A 25,569-nucleotide genomic window follows, 5' to 3' on the forward strand; every position below is an offset into this window, starting at 1 on the left:
TGGAAATATATCTCTTTATGTGTTAGAAGCACAAATACAAAATTATTTCCATAATATCATACAGAAATAATGTAGCAGTAAGTGTTACACCATGGAATCCAGAACTGTGGGCTTCCCCCGCCTCTGCTTCCTATAGAAAGAGGTGAATGTGTGCCAAGGCCCAGTGGAGGACACTGGGCCCTGGTTATTGACTTGTAAAGGAGCCGGTAGGTGAGGGGTCTTGACAAGACATGAGCGGCTGACTCTCTTGTAAAGCTGTATCTGATTTCTCTGCTAGTTGGCTCCCTGGAGAGAGCCGCTCTACCCTCTGTTGATCAGACTCTCACTCTCGCAGCTGTATAGAAAAATGCAGCGATGAAAAGAATGAAAGAATAGTTTTGTGAAAGAAGATGCTCTCGTTCTGTGTGCCATGATTCCCTCTTAGGGTGAGAATGAGAGCGAGGGAGGAGGGAGAAGGAAGCGAAGGAATCAGCTGCTAGGTAAAAGAGCTGCATCCAAGATGTGGTATGCCAGGAAAAAAAACACTTAAATTTAAAGGGATAGTTTGGATTATTTGAACTATGCTTGTATGAGCTGCTTATCGATTGTCAGTGTACGGCACGCCCCCAGTTTGGAGAAACAGAGAGGAGGACATGGAAGCTAAGCAGTGAACTGCTGTGCTGTGTAGTTTTACCTCACAGAACATAGGAGTTGCTAGTCTACTGTTGCTTTGATCAGTTAGTTTGTTTATGTTTTTTGATGATTTTGGCGTATTTAAAGGATAGTTCAGATTCACCAAAGTCACACAATAACACGAAAGCACAAGGCAGCTGTAATACAGGCAACTCACATGTTCTGTGAGGGAAAATTGCTGACTTTGTCTGTGGAGTTTGGTTGGTTTGGGGAGAGTGATATATGCCTTATGTAACAGTGTTTTCCCATTTGAGAAGGCTGTCTGACAGCAAAGTAAAGCAGTGAAAATATTCTAAATATAGTGTACACTCAAACTGATATTGATTATATTTAGGTGGACCAGCACATTAGTAAGCTACTGTGCTGGTACTCTTCTCTGCTTCTCCTAACTGGGGGTGCGTCGGCTAACATCAACTGTGCGTAACATACTGTCTGACTTTAATGTTTTGATGAGTTGTGTAACATGGACTCCTCAATAAGGGCGTCTGTGTTTGTGTAGGTGTGATGGTATAAAAATAACAGAGAATTGCATCAGCGAGAGGGCAGACAAAGCAAGTATCAGCTAAGCAGGAGCCTCACTCCTCACTGATCTGACTAATTTATGAGGGTAAACTGCGCTGACAGAGAGCGAGAGAGAGATGCAGGTGGAGGGAGGAAGTTTTCATTGACTCTCCAGAGCAGGCCAAGCCAAAGCCCTGGAGGGATCTCTCTCAGTTTGAACTTTATCAGGGGCTACGCTTAATCAATACGCTATCGGAAAAAGAATTAATTACTAAAGCAGAATAAAACAGCTGCATTTTAAACCAAGGATTCATCAATTCTGTAATCTCTTGGTTACAGCTCAGGTGTCAGGAGGATCATTTCAACTCCATGTAATGAGGAACTGTGGGAGTTTACCCCAACCCTCTGCCGCCATCCTCCTCCTCCTTCTCTGTTTCTGACCCCCTCCTTCCAACCAACACCCAGATCCTATCCTACACTACCTCATCAAGATGTTTTCCTTCCCTTCATTTTCTTTTTTATCCCATTTCCTACCTTCTCAGCTGTTTGTCATCTACCTACAATATTTTCCCTCTTCCCTTGCCCCATCCTTAATAAAACCAACTGTATTGCCCCCCCTCATCCACATTCCCTTCCCACCAAATTCCTGTCTTTGCGGGGATGGGACGAAGGGGTATTAAACTTGAAATCTCTGGTGTGAATGCTGACTGGAACGGGACATTCCCGCTGCTGCAGCCATCAAGCCGGACATTCCTCCGCTCAGGCTGGGACACCGCTGGTGTTTTGCAAAAGAGGGGGGCATTAGAGATGGGGGAAGATTGGGGTGGGGCGTAAAAAACAACCCACCATGCTCAAATAGTACAAATAAATCTTTTTTTAGTGAATAAAATCAATGGAGTGTGACAATCAAAGGAGAGTGCATGGCGTATGGTGAACACATTTTGATACTGGAGTCATATAGGAAGTATCCCTCGTGTCAAAATAACTTTGCCCAATCACTGCCATCCACCCCTCACAGCCCTTGACCCCCAGCCCAAAAAGCCTGTAAATGGACTGTCCTTGACTCCCCCATAATGGGGGGATTTCAAGGCAGGTTGAGAAGGGGTTATGGGTGATGAATTGGGTTTTTAGTGAGCTCATTAGGAAGCCAAACAGAGTTTAGACTGGCGGAGCGGGGCAGCAGCGCAGTAATCAGTTCTGCTCGCTTTGTTCCCTGCCTCCAGGACATTTGTGTGAAAAAAAAAAAAAGAGAGAGCGCAAGGAGAAAGAAAAAAAAAAACTTCATGGCATTTTGGCTGATGAGAGGGCTGCTGAGTAGAGGCTACAATCTGATGGTTGACTTGTTGATTTATAAACCTTTTAATCCATTTACTCTACCAACTTTCCCCCCAGCTCTATGTAGAAACCCCCATCTTTGCTAAACTCTGCTTTGATGCCACTGTCCATCAGGTGTTGCAAAGATGTCTGCAATAAATCCAAGCCGTCCTCTTCTGTCAGCATAAAAACAGTGTTTATTTGTTTGGTTTTAAGTTGTAATTGAGGGTAGAGAATAACTCCTGATGCCTCAAACAGTGGAGGCTGTGCCGAATCACAAAACCGCACTTGCGAACTGCTCTTTTTGGTGGTTTATTGTAGGTAGAAGACTTTGATATACAATAGTTCCTAGCGGGGATTGTGAAACCATTTTTTCTCTCACAGATGGATCCATATGATGCATTTGCGTGCATGCTCTCCATCTCTTTGTTTTCTTTTCGCTGTCTAGTCTCTTTATTCCCTGCTTTCGCTCCTCATCTTTCCAAAGTAGAGCATTTTTAGAGAGCAAAAAGTGTGGAAGCAGCTTGTTTTACTAATGATCGTGCTTGTTTCAATTCAACATAGCCCCGCTTACTTTTGGGAAATACCTATTCTTTAATATTTAATGCAGCATCAAACCTGAGGATTTAGGTATGCTTCCCTGTGGGCACCCAGCCCTGTTTTTCTATCATAATAATTATAAATTATAGAAGGAGAAGCATCAATATATGCAATTTTAACTGCTGAGATCAAGAATAGCTCCACTGTAGCACATTGTAAGGGTAGAAAGAAGGACAAAGTGTTGGACAGGTGCATTGGCAGGTTTGTAAATTTGTTTATTAAGAAACAAGGGGCGAACTGAGATTACCTGTGAGACCAATTAGCCCCTGTTCGATTTGAAATCTAAGGGAAGAAGAGGAGCGGCGGTGGCGGCGGCGGCAGCGGCAGTGTTGGAGTGCAGGGGGAGCAGGGTGGAGTTGTCAGGGAGGCAGAGAGTGTGAAATGTCTGGTGGAGACCCAAAGCCCTTCATTAGCCACTGATCCCTGTCTGCTGAGTGAGGAGCAGTCATGGGCATCACAGCTCCCTTTTAGTTCCCCCCAAAAAAGAGCGGGGTGAGAAGGGGTGGAGGGTAGCTCCCCCATCCCCTGCAATTTAGCCCTTTGCCATTCATGCAAATTGGGTCCTGACATCTGCAACAGCCTGCCTCCTTTCTTTTATACATCTTTATTCCATCTCTTTTCTTTGGGTCTTTTTTTCCCTCAGCAAATAAAGCCCCCTTTAGATGGCAAAGTCTTGTCTCAGCTGACACACATCCTTTTATACATACTCCACATCTGTGTGAAAGTACTTAGGGGCTGCACTAATATTGCAAATATTTCTCTTTCAAAATATTATCCAAAGTGCAATATCCAAATCACAGAAGCTGCATTTTTTGATAAAGGTACATGTGTGACAAAACAGCATAATAACGGATCACCATATGTAAGAATACACATTGCTTTGATCACATGATCATAATTGTAGTAGTTTTTTCTGTGAAAATAAAAACTGTGGTGCAGAAATAATCATTTCCACTAGTCGTTCAGCATATTGCAGTCACAATAACTGTCAAAATAATCACAATATGTTTATTTCATACAGCCACAGTTCATATACACATGTATTTGTCAGAACTAGAGCTCTGTATTACCAAGAATCTGGCGATACATCCTGAGCACAGCAAAATAATGAGAAAACAAAGAAATACAGGCAGAGGCCAGGCTCTCTGCAGATATAGCCACCACTACACATTTTTAGTGGCTTGTAAGTGATGACTGAAAGGGATTTTGTTTATGTGAGTCTCTACACTGTGTATTAGGAAAATGTTGCATATAGATACTTTATCAATTAATCGTTGCAGCTGCATGTTTTTATGCCATCAGAACAGTGAAGATAGATAAAAAAAAAACAAAAAACACTGCTGTCTAGCAGTCAGAGTCAAAATGAATCACTGCAACAAATCTTTGCATGTATCACAATATCACAGTATAGTGTTTTTGAGAATCAATACAGTATCACAAGATATAATAGTGTGATATTCAAGTGTATAGTGGATATATTCTTACACCCCTAGTCAGAGCTGGTGGAAAGTATTAAAAAATCAAGCTCTCAGGAGGCATAAACAGGCATTCTGCAACCCTAAAAGTTCCCAGTTTATGATGTAATAAGAAAATTGTTATTGCAGGTAGAAGGTTAATTGCACCAATAGTTTGTTCAGTTTAAAGCCTTGGATAATGTGCATACTTTGTGCACCCTGTGCTAAAATTTAGTTTCTTGGCAGATGATGATCTTATGAAAAGATCAAGAGAGTTGAGGGCAATGACTCTGGAGAAAAGGCAGTAACCAGGCAGCTTTACCCCCCCCCTGCTTCCCTCTCCCTCCTGGACGAACCACTTCTTTGGCTCCAGGGGAGAAGCTGAAAGGGGAGGGTGGCTTTGCTCCAGCCCTTATTTTGGGTTAAAAGGTAAAATAGCCTAACTGGCTGTTAAAAACAAGTTTTACCTCCAACCCTCCACCCCTCACCCCTCCTCCCATGTCTTTTCTCTCTTTGCTCCCTCCACTTCAACCTCGCCCTCTATGGTAGGGATGTGCACCGTGAGGTCAGCGGTGCAACTGTGAGAGGAGAGAGGCCTTGTATCGGTGGAGAGGCGATAGTTATCTGCAGCATTCCAGGGATGACAGAGAGATATCTGCCTGATGGCAGGGTTAGGGGGCTTAGAGAAGGGGCGGAGAAGGGAGGGGAGGAGAGGAGGTACAGGAGTTGTTGAGCAACTACCCCCCCACCACCCCACCCCTCCTCCTCCACACACCTCCCTCCTTCCTTTCTTACTGCCTGACTGCCTCGCTTCCCCACACGTTAGAAAAAACCCATCTAATTAGAAGCTCTTATTCCACTTCATTTAAGGGAACACTTAATGATGTGTTTTTGGGGGGAGACAACTACACATTACTTCTCATGCAAAAGGAACCACTCAGTCGTAGCGCTCAGGATGCAGATACAGCTGTGTTTGAGATGGTTTGTCCTCGTTTCTCTGGGGGTGTCATGGTTATCGGAGGAAAACGTGGTCGTCCTCTCTCCTCCACCTTTAGTCCTGGTGGTAAGAGAGGTGGGGGCAGTAAAGTAGAGAGGAGGCGGGCAGGGTAGTGACATCTGAGTTTGGCAGGGAGACTTGCTGAAGGAGAGAGTTTGTTGTAATTGCTCTGACAGGTTTTAGGGCTGTTAATGACTCCGGCCTGAGCGCTACCAATTTGTCAGCATGCTTGCTGTTTACTAAGCTGTTGTTTTATGGTCCAGTGCAAGGGGCTGCTGCTTGTTTAAGCACAGATCAGGAAATAATCAGCGTAAAACACTGGCTGCAGCAGTGCAGCCACACTAAAACAGCTCTGTTTAGAGCCCTCATCTACTGTATGGATCTGAATGAGCGCAGTAAACCATATGGCGCGGTCACACAAACACACTGATGGGTTACTTACTGTTAGAAATTGGACACTCAAGTGTGTGTTTTATCATTAAAGGGATTATGTTCTACTCGTTAGCACTGTTGTATGTTGCATGAGTGCAGAGCATATTGCTAGCATGCGGTTATATAGCCAGAAGACCTGTAATCCCCCCCAGTCGGCACAGAGCAACAGAGGGCCGGGCCATTCCGCTAGTGTGAATAGAGCCCAGGACGTGTTTGTGTATGGTGTGTATGTGTGTGCGTCAAGAGCATGTGGTCCCAGAGCCGGCAAAGAACCCTTCGTAAATCCAGAGTAAATAAAAGGGGTAACCAGACGGACAAAAGAGGAGCCCCCACTGCTTCTCTCATTCGCTGCCATTTGGGGGGGGACTGAATGTGCTAAACGCCGCTTATGTTGGCTGAAAAGTTGAGGAGAAAAAGAGGGAAAAGGGAGGCTCTAAATCCCCCCTCTTCTTTTCTCTTCATTCTCCGCGGCCAAGCCTGCAGGGCTAGAGGTGGTGTAATAGGAGGGAGAGTTGGAGGGCCCGGTCACCATGGTGTGCTAAGGTAGAGGAGGAGGCCAAAAGGAGCTCCTGGTACAACAAACCTCTTAGCTTCTGTTCTCTACTCCTCTTTTCCTCCTGTGTTTTTTTTTCTCCTCTCCTCATTTGGGTGAGCTTGGGTGAACATGCCTGACTAGTTTGGGCTGACAGGGGGCTTGGGGGGTCTGTTGTAATTAGTCACTTTAACCACAGCTTCCATAAGCCACTGCCTCTACACTCTTGCTTCATTACCCTGAAACAAACGCCAGGGCCTCCCAGTGCAAAATCACAGCACAGCCTTTAGAATAATACACACACACACGCAACATCTAACGCTTGTCTACAGGCTTTTTTCAGTAGGTGTATTAATAGTAGAGGGACCAGTAAGTCTGATAACTAACCATGACTGTGTTTCAATGTTTTCCAACTATTGACGAGTCATTATTCATTCATGCATGGGTATATTGGAATGGTAGAGACATTCTTGGAGCACTGATAGAGAATATGTGTTACTCACAGTTGTATCCATAATGCTTCCAGGGCTGACTAGACCTTAGTGGCTCCCTGAGGGGCAGCATGCCTCCTAGACATGAAGCATGATCTCCAGAGTCATTAAGACTCCCCTGAGTTCCCCCTTTCTCTAAGCAGAGACTGTAGGATAGACCCTGTCAAATACTGGGTTTTTTGGGGTTGATACTTGTATTAGGGGGTAAACAAACTATATTATCTATACAAAATATGGCATATATACATAAACACACATTTTTTTGCAGTGATTCCACAACTGTGGTTAAGGAATCACAGTATTTTACCATTTAAATGCACAATATGTACATTCTGCCACTGTAGGGGTCTCTGTCATATTAAAACAATAATGAAAGACATAGTTAGATGATGTCATGAGGTAGCATGGAATCATGGGAGTTGCTGACTCAGGCAAAAGTCATGTTCACTGACGAGGTAATATCTTAAAGTCTTACTCATGTTGCGTCAGTTTTCTGATTTCCTCTTTGACATAAATTAGGGATTTCCCTGGGTGTGAACACTGTTAAAATCATTTCAGATAATGTTATTATACAACTCAACAAAATATATAACATAGTTAGATATATTGATGCTGAAATGTTACATATTATAGGTTTAACAGTAAACTTTATTGTCCAAAATGATATCAGGGCACTAAAACAGTAAATTTTCACCTGTATTTTTCACAGTCAGCTAAAAATATTAAAAACACAAACATAACTTTTGAGAAAAAGGATCAAATTTTATATTGCTTTCATTTCATTTATTTTATTTATAAAGACAACATACATTAATCAACATTTCTGTAAATGTGAGAATGTCAGCCTGCTGGCTAATTTTCATTTGCAGTCGCTAATGATACCAAAAAGACAGAAGCAAAACAAAAATTCTCAAGGTAGAACTAAAGCCATACAGAGCAACAAGAAGCAGCAGAACATCATTACAAAACAATAACACAGCAACAACAAACAGAAAACAGCATTTTAACACAAATAGCCATGCAAGCAACTATATATAAAATGCTGCCTATAAAGCTAAAAAATAAAAATAATCTGCATTATGCTCTCTAAGTGAAAAAAGTTTTCCTTTCACAGTGCATATCGGACACCATAGGTCAATATCAGGTTGATAATATCAGTCGTGCAATATATCGGTCGGGCTCACTGTAGGACACTTTGTGCTCAACCAGTTCTTTGTGCATGAAATCCTGAAGCGACCCTGAATGTGCCGACATTAGATAAGCAGAGTTGCAGCGTGTTTACAGTCCTTTCCCAACCCGTTAATGAGCTCAGCCCTGAGACCAATTTACTCACAGGGAGATATATCTGAATGCATTTTTAATAACCACCCACTGGTGATGAGAGCGGGAATGTATGTGAGCGTAATGCGCTCTTGGACTTGTGCTTGTTTGTTTGCGAGTGTTTTCATTCACCCTCATCGTGTCTGGTCATTGTCTTCCATCTTGCCTGATTACACCGTCTCGGTGTCTGTGCATATGAAAATATGCACAAACTTTCATTGCAAGCACTTTAAGTCAAGATATTGATAGTGAGGGAGAAGGAGAGCGGAGCAAAGAGTGAAGGAAGACAGAAAGAGAGTGGGGAGAGTGGGAGAGGAGGAGAAAGGGGGGCTGTCTTTTTTCCGTCTCCAAGGGCGCTGCTTTTCCAAAAGTGCCTGGGGCTACACTCCAGCACCTCGGCTCCCTTAGGCCTTTCGGCTGCCTCCTAATAGCCAACCCCCATCTGTGTCACATGGCCAGATGATGGGACGCTTCCCCCTGCTCTGCCCTGCACTTTTTTTTTTCGCTTTCCCCTTTTTTTTTTTTTTTTTCAGAGTGCACATCCACACAGGTTAGAATGGCAGAGTTGCCAGGGAACAGTCAGAAGCCATTAGCGTTTGGGACAATTTGCCCTGCAGCGTTCCTTCTCTCGCTCATAAGAAAGGAGTGGGGGTGGATGCAAAGCACCAGCTCTCCTTTAGATGTAATGAGGTTGTGCAAGTTGGGTCTTCTTTATTCTTTTTCTACTCCTTCTCCTTCTTCTTCTCCTTCTTCTTTCTTTCTTTTCACCTTCTGTCCACACTTGATTTTCCTCCACTCTCTGTTTAGAGTGCATGTATATGTAATGTAATAACTACCATTAATGTAATAACTGTCAATATCATAAGATTTCTTCCATTCTTAATGTAATAAAAGTTGATCATGTAATAACCGATCAATAAGGGAATACAATTTTCTGAACCAATAATGCACTTTTTGCTCTTAACATAAGTTATTACATTTTAATCTGAGTTAAACAATAATGACGGTAATAATTAGAGCTGATAATCTAATAAATAAAGGATCATGTACAGTGGAGCAGGTAATTTTGGTGTTCATTATTACATGGTTGCTTATCAAACAGATCAATAATTTAACACTAAATATTCTATTTAAAATGAATATGGATTTAAAAAGGATTGTGTTGCTCCTCCAGAGTCTATGATCACAACTGCATCCATAGCAACAGTCAGGTATTCATAGCAACAGTCTGTTAGAAATAACAAACCTTAGAGTGTTATAATGGATCAAGTGGAATTGAGTATTAACAAAGCCATGTATTAATATACTTATGTCACTAAGTTTCAATTTTATTATGTGTCAGACTTCCATAACATTTATCTTTACTGTTGCGTCTTACATATAGCTGCTCAAAAACCTGACCAGTCCTGACTGCTGAATCTTAGTCCTAACTCTGATTAACTCATCTATGTCACAAGTAACTCAGGTTTTTCAGCAGGTGTTTGAAACAAGCAACAGTCATGGAAATGTGAAACTAAATAGCCAGTAAATAAAACTGAAATAAAGGGATGTAAGTACAGTTTGATATTACATTTTCAGCTCAACTAATTATATTTTTTATAAAACTTTTTAAACCCAGATAATGTGTTGTAATGTAATTTAATAATCATTAAATACATTATGGTCACAAACCATTACATTTTTGGTTCAGGAATTGTATACATTATTGGCCATTTATTGCCTTATCAACTCTTATGATATAAAGAATGGAAAAACTGTCACATTATTGGCAGTTGTTATACTAATGGTAGTATATTACATTATTATCGGTTACACTATTTGCTGCTACAATACAATATAACAAAAACGGCTATCAATGCTGTACACAGAATTCATGGTTGAATGCCACATGTCTGAGCTGTGTACACATGACAGTATCCATGTGCATGTGAGAGAAAGACAGAGGCAGAGAGAGGAGCTGAAAGAAGCCTTGGAGTCTGGTTTCACCCTCGCGGGCTAGGGCAGGAGGCAGCGAGCATGCTGGGTAATGAAGTGACAGGTCAGTCTGTAAATACGCACGGGTCGCTCTGGCCCTGGCCAGGGGGGAGGCTATCGCATTGCAGTGAAAATGGAAACGTCAATAAAATTAATCTGCCAGCCTTTTGGCCACTGTGTGGTTCCATTGGATGAGCCTGACTGCTCACAGCAGGAGAGGGATTTGGAGACCGGCTCGAAAATCAACACAAAACCTGGCGGCACACAAACAAACAACCAAACTGTGTATCAACATTATTCAGTGGAGCTCAAAAGCGGAGAAACAAGAGGAGGGTGGTTGAAATTCACAGCTCACTAAGTTGTGTTGTTGTTGAAGTTTGGAAGCAAACTTGGGGGAGTTAGACTTGACTTCCGTCTGGGTCGCATTTCTCAGGAAACCCCTCACAGTCAGGGTAGGGCTACGGCCAGACCAAAGTTTATTGTTTTAGGCTTTCCTGAACAAGGATTCGTACTTAGCCTGGGATTTACGGCATTTGCCACTAATGAATGCCCATTCTACAATTACAACACCCCCAGTCTATAGTCTGTGTCCTCGTTCCCATATGTCCTTCTTCCCTAACTTCACACAGGGAGCGCAAAGTCGGCACTTCTCTGTTTTCCTCTTTCGTGTGGCTCTGCGCTAATGATGTGGAAGGAAAACACAGTGCACAGAAAGAAAAGAAAGACAGGGAGAGAACAAAAAAGAGAGGGAAAAACAAGGGGGAGGAAAGAGAAAAAGAAAGTGGGGAAAGTAGTCAGAAGTGAGGGCCCCCGCTGTCCTTGTATTCTTCATTTATTTTGCATTTGATTACGCCACCAGTCGGATCCTTTTTCTTTCCCCCCTTTTTAATGTTATTAGTTCAAATATTTATGCGAGATTAAGGCTTGTATAGGTGCTTGTGATTGATGCCTCCCCAAAAACAGGAGGACATGTGAGTCTGAATTTTGAGAACGTCAGGGTCCTTCTCTGCCTTAGTGGAGGAGTTTTTCAGATACATAATTTAGATGCCCTCAAGGAAGGCTTTCAAGGCATTTGTGCCCGGGGGCAAGAAAAAATAACTATGACTGTTAAAAGTAAATCATTTTTGCTAATGCACAATTAATGCCGGGGAAGAGAAGAACAAGAAAAAGGCAAGGGACAAAGATGGAAACTTCGATTTAAAGGAGAAATCGTGCCGGGGTATGCGCATGTTTTTTCCTCTTGAAATCAAACGCTGACGGACATTAATGCAGGCGAAGCCGCCGCTGGCCTGTCATGCTAATCTTGTGGCGGAATGGGGAGGGGTCGCTGCAAGGGAAGGGAGTGGGAGAGGAGAACTAAGAGAGTTTGGGGTGGGGTGGGGGGAAGCAGACGAGTCCATTATGTGCATCGAAGTGCAACAATGAACCACCCCAAATCACATCCCTACTTTAATACTCTGCATGCCGTGAATTATCAGCGCCTTTGAGTTGTGTTTGTATGCAGGCACGCAACGTGAATGTCTGTTTCTTACTGTATATGTCTGCAGAACTCCATCCTGTCCCCTTTGGCTTTCTTCAAGAGATGAAAAAAACACTCTACATTATGTCAAGCATGCAAATTTAATTGAATTAATGACATGAGTCCGAGCCTCTACTGTACGTGAAGGCTCCCTGTCCTTTTCTTGTCCATTTTTTTCTCTTTCTCCTCCTCCTACTGTAGAAGTGGAATGAGGAACCTAGTGTTTCAGCGTCCAACCATAACATTAGAGTCATTAACCCCTATTCCCCTCTCCTGTGCTCTGGGGTATAGAACAACTCTGCTAGGCCTCTGTGTAAACCCCTCACTCTCTGTACAGGCCTTCGTCTAAGGCCATCTAAATCCCCCTACCTCCATATCTTCACTGCACAACACTGGCTTTGCTTTAGGCCTCAGTTGAATTCCTTTGTAGGTATCCGTGGTATTTGTCCACTTATCCGTCTTTCATGAGCCTTAAAATTCAGCTTTGACTTCTGTTTCAGCTTTGAGAATTTTTAGATCATACTTTTTTTTTAATGTGTTCTGAGTCAGTGGTGTGGTCTGGGATGTTATTTAACTCCGGGTTTGGTTTCCGTCCAGGAGATGGCTTAGACAACAGCGTTGCATCGCCTGGCACAGGGGATGACGATGATCCAGACAAGGATAAGAAGAGGCAGAAAAAGCGTGGCATTTTCCCGAAGGTGGCCACGAACATCATGAGGGCGTGGCTGTTCCAGCATCTCACGGTAAGAATAACCCATTACTTTTTTTGTATGACAACACCACGCACGCTCAAAAAAGCATGCTTAAGCCCTCACACACACCTGTCACACAGTTGTTACTGAGTGAATGAGTGAGTGACGGCAGAGCTGTGATGCTCACCTGTCAGCCACCTGTCAGAGGGACACAGCAACCAGGTCAATCTAATCAGTTTGGACTGTTTACTCTGCTCAGCATGCTCGGAGTTAGAGGGAGACGGCCTGACAATCCCTGACATTTACTCAAATATGAGATGCACTGTTTGTTTGGCCTGAAGAGGAGTGTTTTTCTGGGAGTGGTATTTACTGGAGAATGATCATGAGTGTAAATATGTCTAAAGATTTTGGCTGAGTACACTGAAACTTAAAGTCAAATCATATTACGATACTTACAGTCCTGTGTAGGTATATAGATGTTTATGGGTACAAATATGCAAGCCTACATCTGTGTCATGTCTTTAAAAAGGCCGTTTTTTCATTATATTGAACATGATGTGTTGTTTAGTTTCATATTTTAAAATCTAGTTGGCTTTGGATATGTTTAAAGGGATAGGTAAGATTATGTGAAGCAGGGTTGTATGAGGTACTTATCCATAGTTAGTGTACGCTGGATGACAGTCGACATGGCCCTAGTTTGGAGAAGCAGACAAGAGTACAGGTGAAGGAAGCTAAGCAATGTACTGCTGTCAACAGGGTCAGCAGTGACCTAAAATAATCAATATCAGTTTAATTGTGCACTATATTTAGAATATTTTCACCGTCTTATCTCCTGCAAACCTGCTGTTTTATTAGCCAAACAAAATGTCACGCAGTAATACAAACAAATTAACCAGTTGAGGCATCAGTAGACCAGTAAGTCACATGTTGTGCAAGGTAACATTTCTGTCTTTGCCAACGGAGTCTTGTTACTTTCTAGAGTGCGATATTTGGCTTATAAAACAGCAGTTTCCTATCAGAAAAGGCAGTCTGACAGCAAGCTAAAGCAGTGAAAACTTTTTAAATACATGAAAATATCCCTTTAATCTTGAGATGCAAATACATCTCTCCTCCAAAGCTGAGAGGAAATTGTTTGTTTGCCCAACAGTTCAGTCAGACAGCTCATTCACTTCAGTGAGCACAGCGATGTTACATGGCTTGGATTAAATATTCAAATGCCACAGTCACTCAAACGTACTTGGTGGAGTGATGAACTACTCTTTGTGCTTTTCTGTCTGTCTGTCTGTGTGTGTCACGTATATGGCGATGGACAACATGTCCCCCCACCCTTGCTAATGTCAGGACATTATCAGAACATCGGGCTGTATTGATTTTGCAACGCAGGTCAGATTTCAGGAGGAGGTGGCCACGCCAGGACACATAAGCTGCTCCCTGAGCACGTGGCCTCCTGTCCCAGAGATGGAGGGACAATGCAGGGGGAAGGGAGGAGTAAAAGAGGAGAGAAAGTAGACTTAGTTTAGATCCTCAGCCTTACATTTAAGAGGGTCAGGTGCCCCTTGTGCACCCTGTACCCGCCCCCCCCCCCTCCCCTTGTCTAGTGCCCAAAGCCCCTGTACCCTGATTACCCAACCAAAAGCCCAAGTAATGTGTGGCCAGCAAATACGGCCTAATTGAAAGGGCTGTAAATCCATTACATATTGGTCAGGGATAATCAGGAGTGCTTTAATCACTTTTATCTATTCAGGAGCAGTGAAGCTGCAACAGCAAAGCCCTGAGCCTCGCAGGCCTTAGCGGCTCCACCACGCCAGTCTGCATGCTTATTATTCTCATCATTATCAAAATGACTTCACAGCTGTTCACAGCACCATCGCTCCCTGACTGGAGACCTCTCACCAAAACCATACAGACCAGGCTTCATTCAGACGCTGAGGGCGGGAGGGAGGCTAAACTTTTTTTTCTTAATTATTAGAGAGTTTTTCTGCTTTAGGTATTTTTCTTTTCCTGAGCATGTAGTAGAATGCCTGTCACGATTATTGTAGCCATAAAATATTAATAATAGTAATAATAATGCGGTCAAATGCATCTTTAACCAGACTAGGGACTAGATTATTGAACAATATTATCATTTGGGCTGAGAACTGGCAAGAATCTGGTGATACAATATGTATCATGATACCCGGCTACGATTCGATGTATTGTGATATATCATTATACTGTAAGTAAGGCAATATACGGCTATTTTTCAATCGAATTTTATGAAAACTGTCAGTATAAAGAGCACACCACTATATGTATAAAGTAAAAAAGTGTACTTTTTTACGCTGTCAGAACAGTGAAGATAAATAACACTGCTATTTAGACCACATTTTAAATTACTGCCACAAATCTTTGCATGTATCATGTTACCACAATGCAGAGAATCAATACAGTATCACAAAACATAATTTAGCAATACCCAATCGTATTGTTATTTTCTTACAATCCTAATTATCATATGTATCATGTAAGGGATAATGTACATTAAGCAGGTCATTATTGTGAAATAATGGGTAATAATGCAGGACCCTGATATATAGGAGTATTTCACAATAATGACCTGCTTACTGCACATTATCTTGCATATTCCATGGCTACTTAATCAATAATTAAATAATCTGCCATAGAATATTATTTTAAAAATCATTATATTGATTTAAAAATTACTTTATTACACTCTATGATCAAAACTGTGTCCATAGCAAAAGTTTTTATTCATAGCAACATTCTGCCATTCAGAAATAACAGACCTGATAATGCTGTAATCGACTAATCAGAATCAAGTATTTAACAAAGCTGTGTAATAATAACATGATATCAGTATTTCATTTTTAAATAACACAGTTATCATCAATATCAGTATATTGTAGCAGCCCTAGTATGAAGGAGACAAACAGAAAAGACAAAATGTTTTAGAGAAGTTAAATTAATTGTATGGTCATATATGCATGCACAAAATACAGAAACGCACCTTATGTGAGTTATAAATGTCTTCATTATTTGGCATCTTTCCTCGCACAGCTTCAGCACTCCCCTGTGTATAAAGATGCCGAGAGAAAGGCAGAATGACGCATACAGAGCTTTTGGACGAGTCGCCAGCAATTTTCTTTAGAATTGTTTTAAAATTGAATTGAAAGAGTGGAAAAGAAAGAAGGAGGGAGGGAAAGCCCAATGTTGGGCACAGCACAGGCGCATTTTTCAGCGAGCTGGTTAATTCAGATGGAGCAGAGCTTTCAAGGCCCTCTTTTTCTCCGTCCCTCTCTCCTTTATCACATCCCCTGCTTGTAGATGTTCTCTCCAATCTTTATTTGTTTCTTTTGTGTAAGGCCCTGGCCAGTCTTGTACAAATAATAATCCCTCCCTTTTAACCTGCCTTCATTTCTCTACTGAGGAAGAGGACTAATTGAATTATCCCCCTTCTCTTCTCACCATCCAATTCTCCCACCCATAAACTCTCTCACTCTCACACACACACACGCACACATGCACACACACTCACACCCATTAGCCATTCTCCTTTCTTTTAATTTGTTAAGCAAATGTATTTGCTATTGCTGGATGCGTTTGTGCGCGGGGTGAATTCTTGGGGACTTTGGCCCCTGAATGGCCTATAGCGGCATTCTGCCATTCATGCATTCATTAACTGAGGGGTGAGGAGTGAAAGGAGCGGCCTTGTATTTTCTCAAACTGCGGGGCCAGCATGGAGCTCCTCTTCCATGAGCCACAGGGGTCTCTCTACATATGTTCTCAACATCCAGCCATTGTCACATCTTCTGAAAAGCTCAAAAGGACAGGACCCCCCCCTCACACACAGAAAAACAACACAGGCCAATAGTAACAACTGTTGGCTTTTGGATTCAGTATAACAAAATTGCCCTCTCCCTCTACCCCCTCCCGCCCTCGCTTGCTTTACTCTGACCTCACACTCTCCTGGGAGAAATCACAAGATGGTTTTCTTCATGACAGTCACATATAGAAAGTAACCTCATTTTCAACTCTTAATTACCATCTATCGTACCACGTTTTCGTTGCCAATTGATCTGCCGAGTATTTTCACAGTTGATTGATCAACTGTTTAGTCTGTAAAAGTTGCGAAAAATGTTTATTACAATTTCCCAGAACCTGAGGCAAATTTCCACAATTATTCTGTGGAGAACCTGTGATAACCCTGACCTCTTTCATGTTGAATCCATATACTCATGCAGTAGAGGGCACGTGAGCTGGCAACCTTAAATGCCCCATATGTAATTGGCAAACGGCTGGACAGATCAGCTGGTGTTAGCTGGCAGAAGAGGGTCAGACTGTCTCTCCACTCCTCCCTCCTTCCATCCTCCCCTCCCACTCTTTCTCTCTCTAATACTCCCCCTCCCTCCCTCGCCATGAGTTTCTGGATGTCTTCCAGCCACATTAGGGGAAGGAAAATCCCAGACTGTTGGTATAAGCTTTTCAATACTACAGGGAGATTATGTTATCAGAAAGGTAAACTTCACTGTTAGGGGTAAAATGTTCTACTGCACTTCAAAAGCATGGACTACAAAATCCACTCGAGGTAGTGGGAGTGATGCAGGATGGGTAGATAGAGGGAATGTGAGATAGAAGAGGAAAAGTGGAGCAGAAGCATAGAGAGGCAGTGATGGGAGTTTTTCTCTCATTGTTGCACGAGGTGATGCCCTTTTGTTTGGCAAAAGCAAACTCTAAAATCTACAATTAGCCCCTCAGCGCCCCTGGCCTTCCTTCCCTCTCGCCCTCTGCTAGCCCCCCGCTAGCCTCTACTCACCCTTGTAAAGACAAGGGTCGGCCTCGCAATGAAAACAGGAAGCACTCAAATCCAAAGATACCACTCTGGGCTCTGGCCTTGTCTTTTGACTAGTGTAAACCCTCAAACACCTATGAAAATAAATAAGGGACCTCAGGAGCAACGCAGGCCAGTTGAGAGTTTTGCACACGTGGGTGTGTGTTAGCTAGAAGGTAGGAGGGCAGGGGGGAGGGATGGAGTGAGAGGGGGAGAGTGGTCAGTCAGTCAGATGGGTAAGTAGGTAGCCCTCTCAGGCATCAAGCATCTCAGGTTTTGTGCCGGGCCACCCTTTGGCCTGGGTGTTTGGAGGAAATTCTGTTAAGCTGCTAAGCCAGGTGTATTGGTCCCCTGGGCTCCTTGAAAGGGAAGTGATACATCCCCTGGTCATTTGGGAAGTGCTTGGACTGTGAGCAACACAACTGTGTGTTCAGATGAGATCTGTACACATATGATTAGATGGTATTCAAATATAATGACCGTTACAATACATTATTCACTTTTATTATCTTAAAGAAACAGACCCACCTAAGAAAATCAATATCAGTATAAGCATAAAGCTTTAACGATTACACAATTAATCGATTAGTTAATCAATTCTGATAACCGAATAATCATGTTAGCTACTTTTTCAAGCAGAATGTCAAAGATTTGTTGGTTCCAGCTTCTTAAATGTGGGATTTACTGCTTTTCTTTGTCCTTTATGATAGGAAATTAGAATAATAATAGTTATATAAAAATGTATACATACATTAAAAAAACAACTTTGTCCACAGCAGTACAGCAGCAGTGCTTCTCCAAAGTGGGGGTGTACCAAATGGCATCTACTGTAGGTAATACACTGACTATTGATGAGTACCTCATACAGCCCCACTTTAAATAATCCAAACTAAGTGTAACCCCAATCTGAGTATTGACACATACAGTGTTTTTCAACTGAATTGATTATTGTGATCTTGTACACTCACAGCAGAGCTCACAAGATGTCCTGTTAATACAGGCGTTAATCAGAGTGAGGACACATCTCACTTTGAGCACATTGTGCTGCAAACATCATTAGACACTAGTGACAGTGGCTACCCCCCCCCTCCCGCCAATCCCAGCCCAACATAGCATTAGTCTCCATGACAACAGGGTGTCATCGCCAGGTCGGGCCCTCCTAGCTGCTCTCTCGACCGCCCTTTATAGATGCACATAAAAGAGCCGGCTAGGGTCATTCACAAGACATGGACACAGGCAAGGCCAAACCCTGGCAACGGATGTTTGTCCCATACGATAAACAAGTGTACAAGTCCATCCCTCGAAAAGAGAGGGCACGCTGTTTGAGTAGACTAAACAGTCAGCTCTGTAGTATCCCCAGTTTTGTTTAAGCTCCTCTAGTCCTTCTAATCCTTGTGTGTTGTTCCAGTACAAGCAGCATTTAACTGGTGGAGACACACATCTGCAAACAGTTTGAAATGCCCAGGCCCTTTCTCCTTTTACACTGCTGAGAGCTGTTTATTCCATATTTGCTGATTCCTACTTTATCTTTCCAGTACACATGGTACAATATGTCTTTTTATTCCTGGTTAGTTATTTCATTTATCAGTGCAATTATTGATTTGTTTGAATTTGAAATAGTATTGTATACTATAGAAATTAACTTTTTAAAGGTACACTATGTAAAGTTTTATTCACATTACATTTAGTTACAGCTTAGTTAGCTGTTTATTTTAGTTAGCAACTGGCAGCTAGTAGGAAATTTAATGTTACCTTGCATAAAGTACAGATAATTTATTATACATATTATATCTTTAAAGCCATAAATATTATTAAAAAAGTAACTGTGTCTGTGACATACATGGAAAATCTGTTTGCTTTCCACCTCCTTGGGTTGTTGTGTGAGTTTGGATGAAGAGGGGGTGGAGACAAAGGAGAAGGAGGGGGGTTTACAGGGTAAGAGCAAGGGTGAGGAGGGGGTAAAGAGGGGGCTCCTAAAGGTCACAGAGGTGGAAGCCTGGAGGAGGCCCACACACTAATCTGTCATGTGCTCGTTTGCCTCGGAGCCCAAAAGTCAGCTCTCCAGTCACCCGTAGCAACCCAGGCGACAGTTTGGTTCACTGCCACTGCCCAAATGTGTGACTATCAGTGGGAGACGCAGGGGAAAAGAGTCATCACCTTACTTCTGTGCTTTGTGTGTTTGCAAAACAGACGTTTAGTGACAATATGACGGCATAGTTTGGTGATGTTTAGCACGGGGAGTTATTGAAAGTCACTGATAATGACTGTGGAGGAGATCTTTGAGGAGGGGGGTAAGGTTTAGTGCTATTGTCTAGCCGCTGTGTTCTAACGTTTGCTGCTCAGCGACCCTGGAAAACAGACACAAGCCACCTCAGTCTGCCATCTGTTCAGGCCACCACAGCATGGACAGACCTCACAGGGACAGACACCCAAACAGAGAAGAAGATACTCAAGAAATTCTTAATTTTATACAAGAAAATGACCCCTACAACATGTCAACAAGATGCTGTTTTGTAGGAGAGAGCAGAATGAAAGTGTAGACGAGAGATCCAGTGACTTCCCATTTTCACAGGCTGTATAATTATATGACGGGCCGCACCAACTTTGCCATTTCACTGCAGAGCGGCTTTGCGGTAATTTCCCAGTGTTAGTGTGTTGCACTTCTGTTGTTTACAGTGTGCTTTGGCATAGTTGGTAGTCGTTCCAGAGGTTTAGTGCTGCATTAGAATGTAATAAGCCCTAATTTGTTTCATGCTCCGACATCAGACCTTTACACTTTGCCCCCTAATCCAGATCTGTCATAGTTCCACTTCAAAGCCAACTAACCCCACGTGGAATCCACTGACATATAAAGCATAGTACATTAACCTTACATGCACTATGCGGTGTGTGTGCTTGTAAAAAGAGCAGACATGTTTGTTTTTGTTTTCACTTTTCATTCTCATAGTTTTGCTTATGAGCATCATCTTATTATGCATGTTGAAATTCCTGCATAATCCCAACACTTCTCCTCCTTCCACCTCCTGTTTCCTCCCTTTTTTTTTCCCTCCCTCCCTGTTAATTTTCATTCCTGCTGTTTGCATCTTAATGCAGGTTGTTTAATGAAGTAGCAGAAATGAGTGCTTTCGCTAAGGGACTGTTTACGACACGTTCCCACTGCATGGAGGTGATTAAGCTGTGTGAAACTCCACAGTGTTTGCCAAAGGAAAAAAAACAACCCTGCAACATATCCTCTCGTAAGACAACAGCAAGGGAAAAACAAAAAAGAGAGTGTTCCCCAGAAATGTGAGGCAATGTGCATTTTTTAAAATGAGGTTTTAAAACAGGGGTGTCTTCCTCATGGAAGAGCAGCAGCACAGCATGAGGCTGACCGGCCCCTGCAGAGGTGACTGCACATGCCCTGACCGCAGCAGAATACAAACAGGGCCAGGCCTGTGGACAGCAGTCAGATTTATAAACTCACAGCTCTCAACAGTCAGACACTCTTCCAAGAACACACATGCACAGAGCTGAGGAGACGTCTTTAAGGCGGGGCTTGAAATGAGGGCTTTCTCTCTCAGTGTCCCACAACTGTCCCGAATTCTACCCTCAATTGCCTGAGACTTAACAACTATTGTCCCAAACTGAAGTTCTTTTTGTTCATTCAACATAATACATATAGTTTGATAACAATTTGTTTTCATTTTTCTTTTAGTCAAATGCAAACTGCAGTGCAAATGTAAACTTATTTCTGGTTGTAGTCAATTTTCTGTAAAAATGCCAGATTTGAACATAGTCGCAGAGACATTTACATTTCCTGTGTCTTACTTGTGGCAGAAGGCCATCAGAGCCTGAATTTTGTGTCGTAAAAGTTCAAACTTGCAGGAAAATTTGTCAAACATCTCAAGTTCATGCCCGTATCTAAATAGTCTAACTCTATTCACGGAAGTGAGTAACAGAATGTCAGGAAGACAATGCAAGTTTAAGTTTAAATCAGACTTATGCAGAGAGTAACGTATTTGTGCATGGTGTGATCCCTGTCTTTCATACCAGCTGGATCATCGTTGAATCCGTCCTGTAAAAATCCTGGAAAATTATGTCCAGAAAAGAGTGGGAACCCTGTTTGAGGTGCTTTGCTCCACTGAGAGTAGGCCCCAGCTTGGGAACATTTCCCTGCCTTTAGCACTGCTGCTGTAGTCATAACACTGCTCTGTTGGCTGAGACCTGGCTGAGCTGACTCTGTAAGAAACAGGGATGAATGACGTCATGTGTAATAAGGGACCCTGCAAGGTAGTCTGTGATAGCATACATGCCTCTGGTGGGAAAGCAGGGTTATTAAGATGGTGGTGGCTGATTCTGTGCCGCTTTCCCTTTTCTACACTTTTGGGGTTATCTTACTCATAACAAAATGTATAAGAGGATTTTGGTTTCACATCTTAGAGCTAGTTTCCTTAAATTACCCCTTACCCTTCCAGGGGTACCGCCCTGCAGGCTAGCCTCATCCCCCCACAGTTGATTGCGGGGTTGTGGCGAGAGCTGCGAGAACGGTGGCTGCTGCATGCTGGGGGACCATGGAGGCCAATGAGATTCTGCTGCAGGCCTCCAAGCTGCCCCAGCAGTGCTTTGATATTCATCTCACACCAAGAGAAGAAAATGCAAAAGGGAAAAAGGAGCAGCACAAGCGTGGAAACAGCAAACCGGGCTAAAAGAAGGGAGGGAGGCGAGGAAAAGAGGAAAGGTTGAGGGATGGAGGCACTGAGTAGAAATCAAAAACAGACCTTGTGTTGCGCTGTTTGGTTTGTCATGGGACCCTGGCTGCACCAAATCCCACTCCTGCCATTTTGTGTGATTTTTCTCCCCTCCCTTCCTACTCCTCTCTCAAATGCGTGTTTTTGTTTTGCCCAGTGCTCAGTCCAGGGGCAGGCAGTGGGATTCCTGCACAGTGGGGTCCTTATAACTGGGAGCCATGTCTCTTGTTCTCACCTCTTCCCCCCACTTCCTCACCTTTTCATTTTTTCCCCACTGATATCCTCTCTCGTTCCCCCTCTGAACATATGGACTGGTTTTTAAAGAGAGAGCCCAGTCCACATCAAAGAGCGAGGCTGAGCGGGTCAATTTGTTGCTCCTTTCCCCGACTCTTCCCCCTCCACTAGCCTCAGTGGACCCTCCCTGCACCGCAGCCATTTACCCAGAATGCTCCATTGCTCCAGCAGTTCTGCGTAGCATATATATCGAGCCATGTGTTATTGGTGTCTGTTCTCCACACAGAGCAGAACTCATTCACTTCAAACCTCTGGATTTCTTTGCAGCCACTCCCCCTCAAGATCATCTGAGGCTATTCAGATCAGCATGTGTGATAGATGAGCAACCCTTGTATCAAAAATAGCTGTACACTCTGAGAAATAAAGGGCCTAACTAGAACCATGAAGGTTTCTTCGGCCTGTCCCCAGAAGAACTCTTTTTGGGTTAAAGGTATCACTTGGAACCCTTTCAGAGAGTTCTACCCAGAAACCACCATGAAGGTTTATACCTAGAACCTTTTGTGGACGGTTTCACCCAGAGCCCTCCTGGAGCCCTGTCTGGGGGTTCTATCCAGAATCTTTCTACCTTCTAAGGGTGCTAAAAAGAACTCACCCAGTGGGTTCTACTGAGAACTATTTATATTCCAGGTGTTTTATACCAGGAACCCTTTCATACTCCAGTCATTCCATCTAGAATTCACTCATGGCGTGCCACCAAAATCTGTTTATATTCCAAGGATTTTATCCAGAACATACTCAGGGGGTTCTACTGAGAACCCTTTTTATATTCCAGGTGTCATATCTAGAACCCTCCCAAGGGGTTGTACCAAAAAATCTTTTATACTGTAGTAAAGAACCCTTGACAAAACTCTTTCTTCCGAAAAGGGTTCTTTGGATGAAAATGTTTTTTAATGGAGCCTTTAGTCTTACAGAGAACCTTTGACAAACCCATTCTTCAAAATAAGGTTCTACACAATCAAATGGTGCTGGTAGAACCTCAGAACCCATTTGGAACCCCTATTTCTCAGAGTGTATCACATGCTGATAAGAAAAAGCAGATGGATAGAGGAAGAAGAGAACAAAGGAAAAAAATCAAATAAAAAGAATAAATAAATATATATATACAGTAAATCCAAATCCAGGCAGCGCAGGCCTTGGCTCCAGATGTGAATCTCTCTGAATATTGATCATGGGGGAAAGCTAGTCCCCCGTATCCCCGGGGCTGCAGCGAATGACACACAAAGCACCTCTCTAAAGCCCATAAACCAGCTTGTACAATTATTTAGATAAAGAGGGCGACAACAGCGATGTATGCCTCCCCAAACCCAGAACCTCCTCCTTGGCTCTCATCCTCCTACTACCACTTCTGCTCCTCCTTTTCCTCTTTCTCATCCAGCATGAAGATGAAGAAATTAAAAAGGGGGGCAAAATGTGTAATTAGCCACACATTTCTGAATCCTCCTTAATGTTCATTACTGAAACCAGGGGCAATTACAAGTTCAAAGGGGTTTAGGGCACCAGCAGCCCGCATAATCAGTCGCAAATTAAGCACAGCTCATTTGTCACAGCACAGCATGCACACTTGTATGTGCACACAGAAACACACATGCATGCATACTGTCAGAGTTGAGTCATAGACAGGCTGACAGGCATCAATTTTCATACAGGCACAAATCTCAGCTACCCCAAGGCACTGGGTTAGGTCGCCCAATCCTCTTACGCTCTGATGCTTTGTTTTCACTAGACAGCAGCAAACACCGACACCTTCACCTCAGCTTGCTTGACATTATACTGTATCCTGCTTGCATTCATCCTCTTATAGGTGTCCTGTTTGCTCCTACAATCCCCGCCGCCACCTGTCCTGTCCTGTCTCCATTTTACAGCTTTTTAAACCTCTATCTTCCTCTGTCTCTGTCTCCACCCACCTGGCTGTGTCTCCGCAACACGTGACAGTGTGTGTTTCATGTCTGTCCCCGGAGGTGTATCTCGGTTACCTCTGGGGCCGGGTCACAATGGCTAATCCTGTCTTCAGGTGGCTGTTTAGCACACTGAGAGGAGAGCTCGCAGAACCGGAGGTGAGCTCCTGTTACAGGACTCCCTGACCAGGGGTCACCTCCGACACTGTCAGAACACACACATGCACACACACTCACACTCACACACACACAGAAACATGCACGCATGTCCTGGCAAATATAGGCAAGAATGTTTACACATGCATGCACACAGCAAAGTTTTCACACCGAAAAATCATACAGGAATTTTTAAAGTGGTTATTACTGTTTATGTCAATGAATGACTGATGCTTCTATTAGACCTATTTAAATTGACAAGACCACTAGCGTGACAACTGCCAATTTTTATATAGATGTTCTTAATGACACTTAGAACTAAACTTAGAAATGACAAGTATCAATTAACTTGATATTTATCTAGTTGTACTTGAGAAAACACATCCAATAAGCTTAAGATATTAAATTGCACCAACAACTCTTCAGTGACACTGAAGAACATTATAACAAATTTGATTTTTTTTAATATTTTCTCAGTTTTAAAAAATCAGTTCTTATAGCTTACAGCTACTTGTGTCTAGCTTCTAGTTTGTCAGTGTGCCTGAAGTGTGGTTGGTTCAACTTAATATCTTAGGCTTATTGAGCATATTCTAACATATTCTCAATCTTATTTGGCTAGAAAAGTTTATTTGTATTGAATCACAAAAGAATCACCTCTACTTGTCCCTTTAGCTCAGTCAACTCAAGATTTTATGGCTGCACAGACACAAATTTCTGGATTAAAATCAAATTGTTTGACTAGAAAAGTTTTAAAAGTTTTAAAATTTTCAGTCAGCCTGGACACTAACTTTTTTAAGTTTAAACAAACAGTTTATTTTTTACAGTGCACTGTCACTCAGACACATCGAGCCTGCTTATCTATCCCAGGTGGCCCAGCCTTCATCTCTCTCCTGCCTTGTTCTTCTTTATCTGTCTTTACTGTACGACTCCTCTTCTAGTCTTTCTCTGTCCTCTCTCATTCCCAGATCAGTCAGACTCTTGTTCACATTAGGATTCCCTGATATGATCTCCATGGAGGCTTGCTCCAGTGGCCATGCGTTGCCTGTCCTGCCCGGCACCCTCATTGTTTAAGCTGCTCTCACACGGGGACACAGTCAGGTCTCCGGTGAATTGAATGGAGCCCTATCATGTGTGGCTCTGCATAGTGGGAGAGGGAACTCATTTTTCACTG

The 25,569-nt window shown here is 42.9% G+C and overlaps 1 protein-coding gene across 8 annotated transcripts in view; it reads left to right on the forward strand.

Annotated features, from left to right (window-relative positions):
• Window positions 1-25,569, forward strand: part of meis2a (Meis homeobox 2a) — a 109,807-nt gene that overhangs the window by 32,601 nt on the left and 51,637 nt on the right. For 7 of the 8 annotated variants that reach the window (XM_084742390.1, XM_084742394.1, XM_084742395.1 and 4 more), the window contains one exon: window positions 12,404-12,549. In XM_084742390.1, coding sequence (XP_084598516.1) covers window positions 12,404-12,549 — 146 coding nt within the window. The remainder of the gene's footprint in view (window positions 1-12,403; window positions 12,550-25,569) is intronic. The other variant, XM_084742391.1, reaches the window with a different exon arrangement.

This window comes from Lutjanus erythropterus, chromosome 18 (assembly GCF_056507025.1).
Source record: "Lutjanus erythropterus isolate fLutEry1 chromosome 18, fLutEry1.hap2, whole genome shotgun sequence".
NCBI classification, from domain to species: Eukaryota; Metazoa; Chordata; class Actinopteri; order Lutjaniformes; family Lutjanidae; genus Lutjanus; species Lutjanus erythropterus.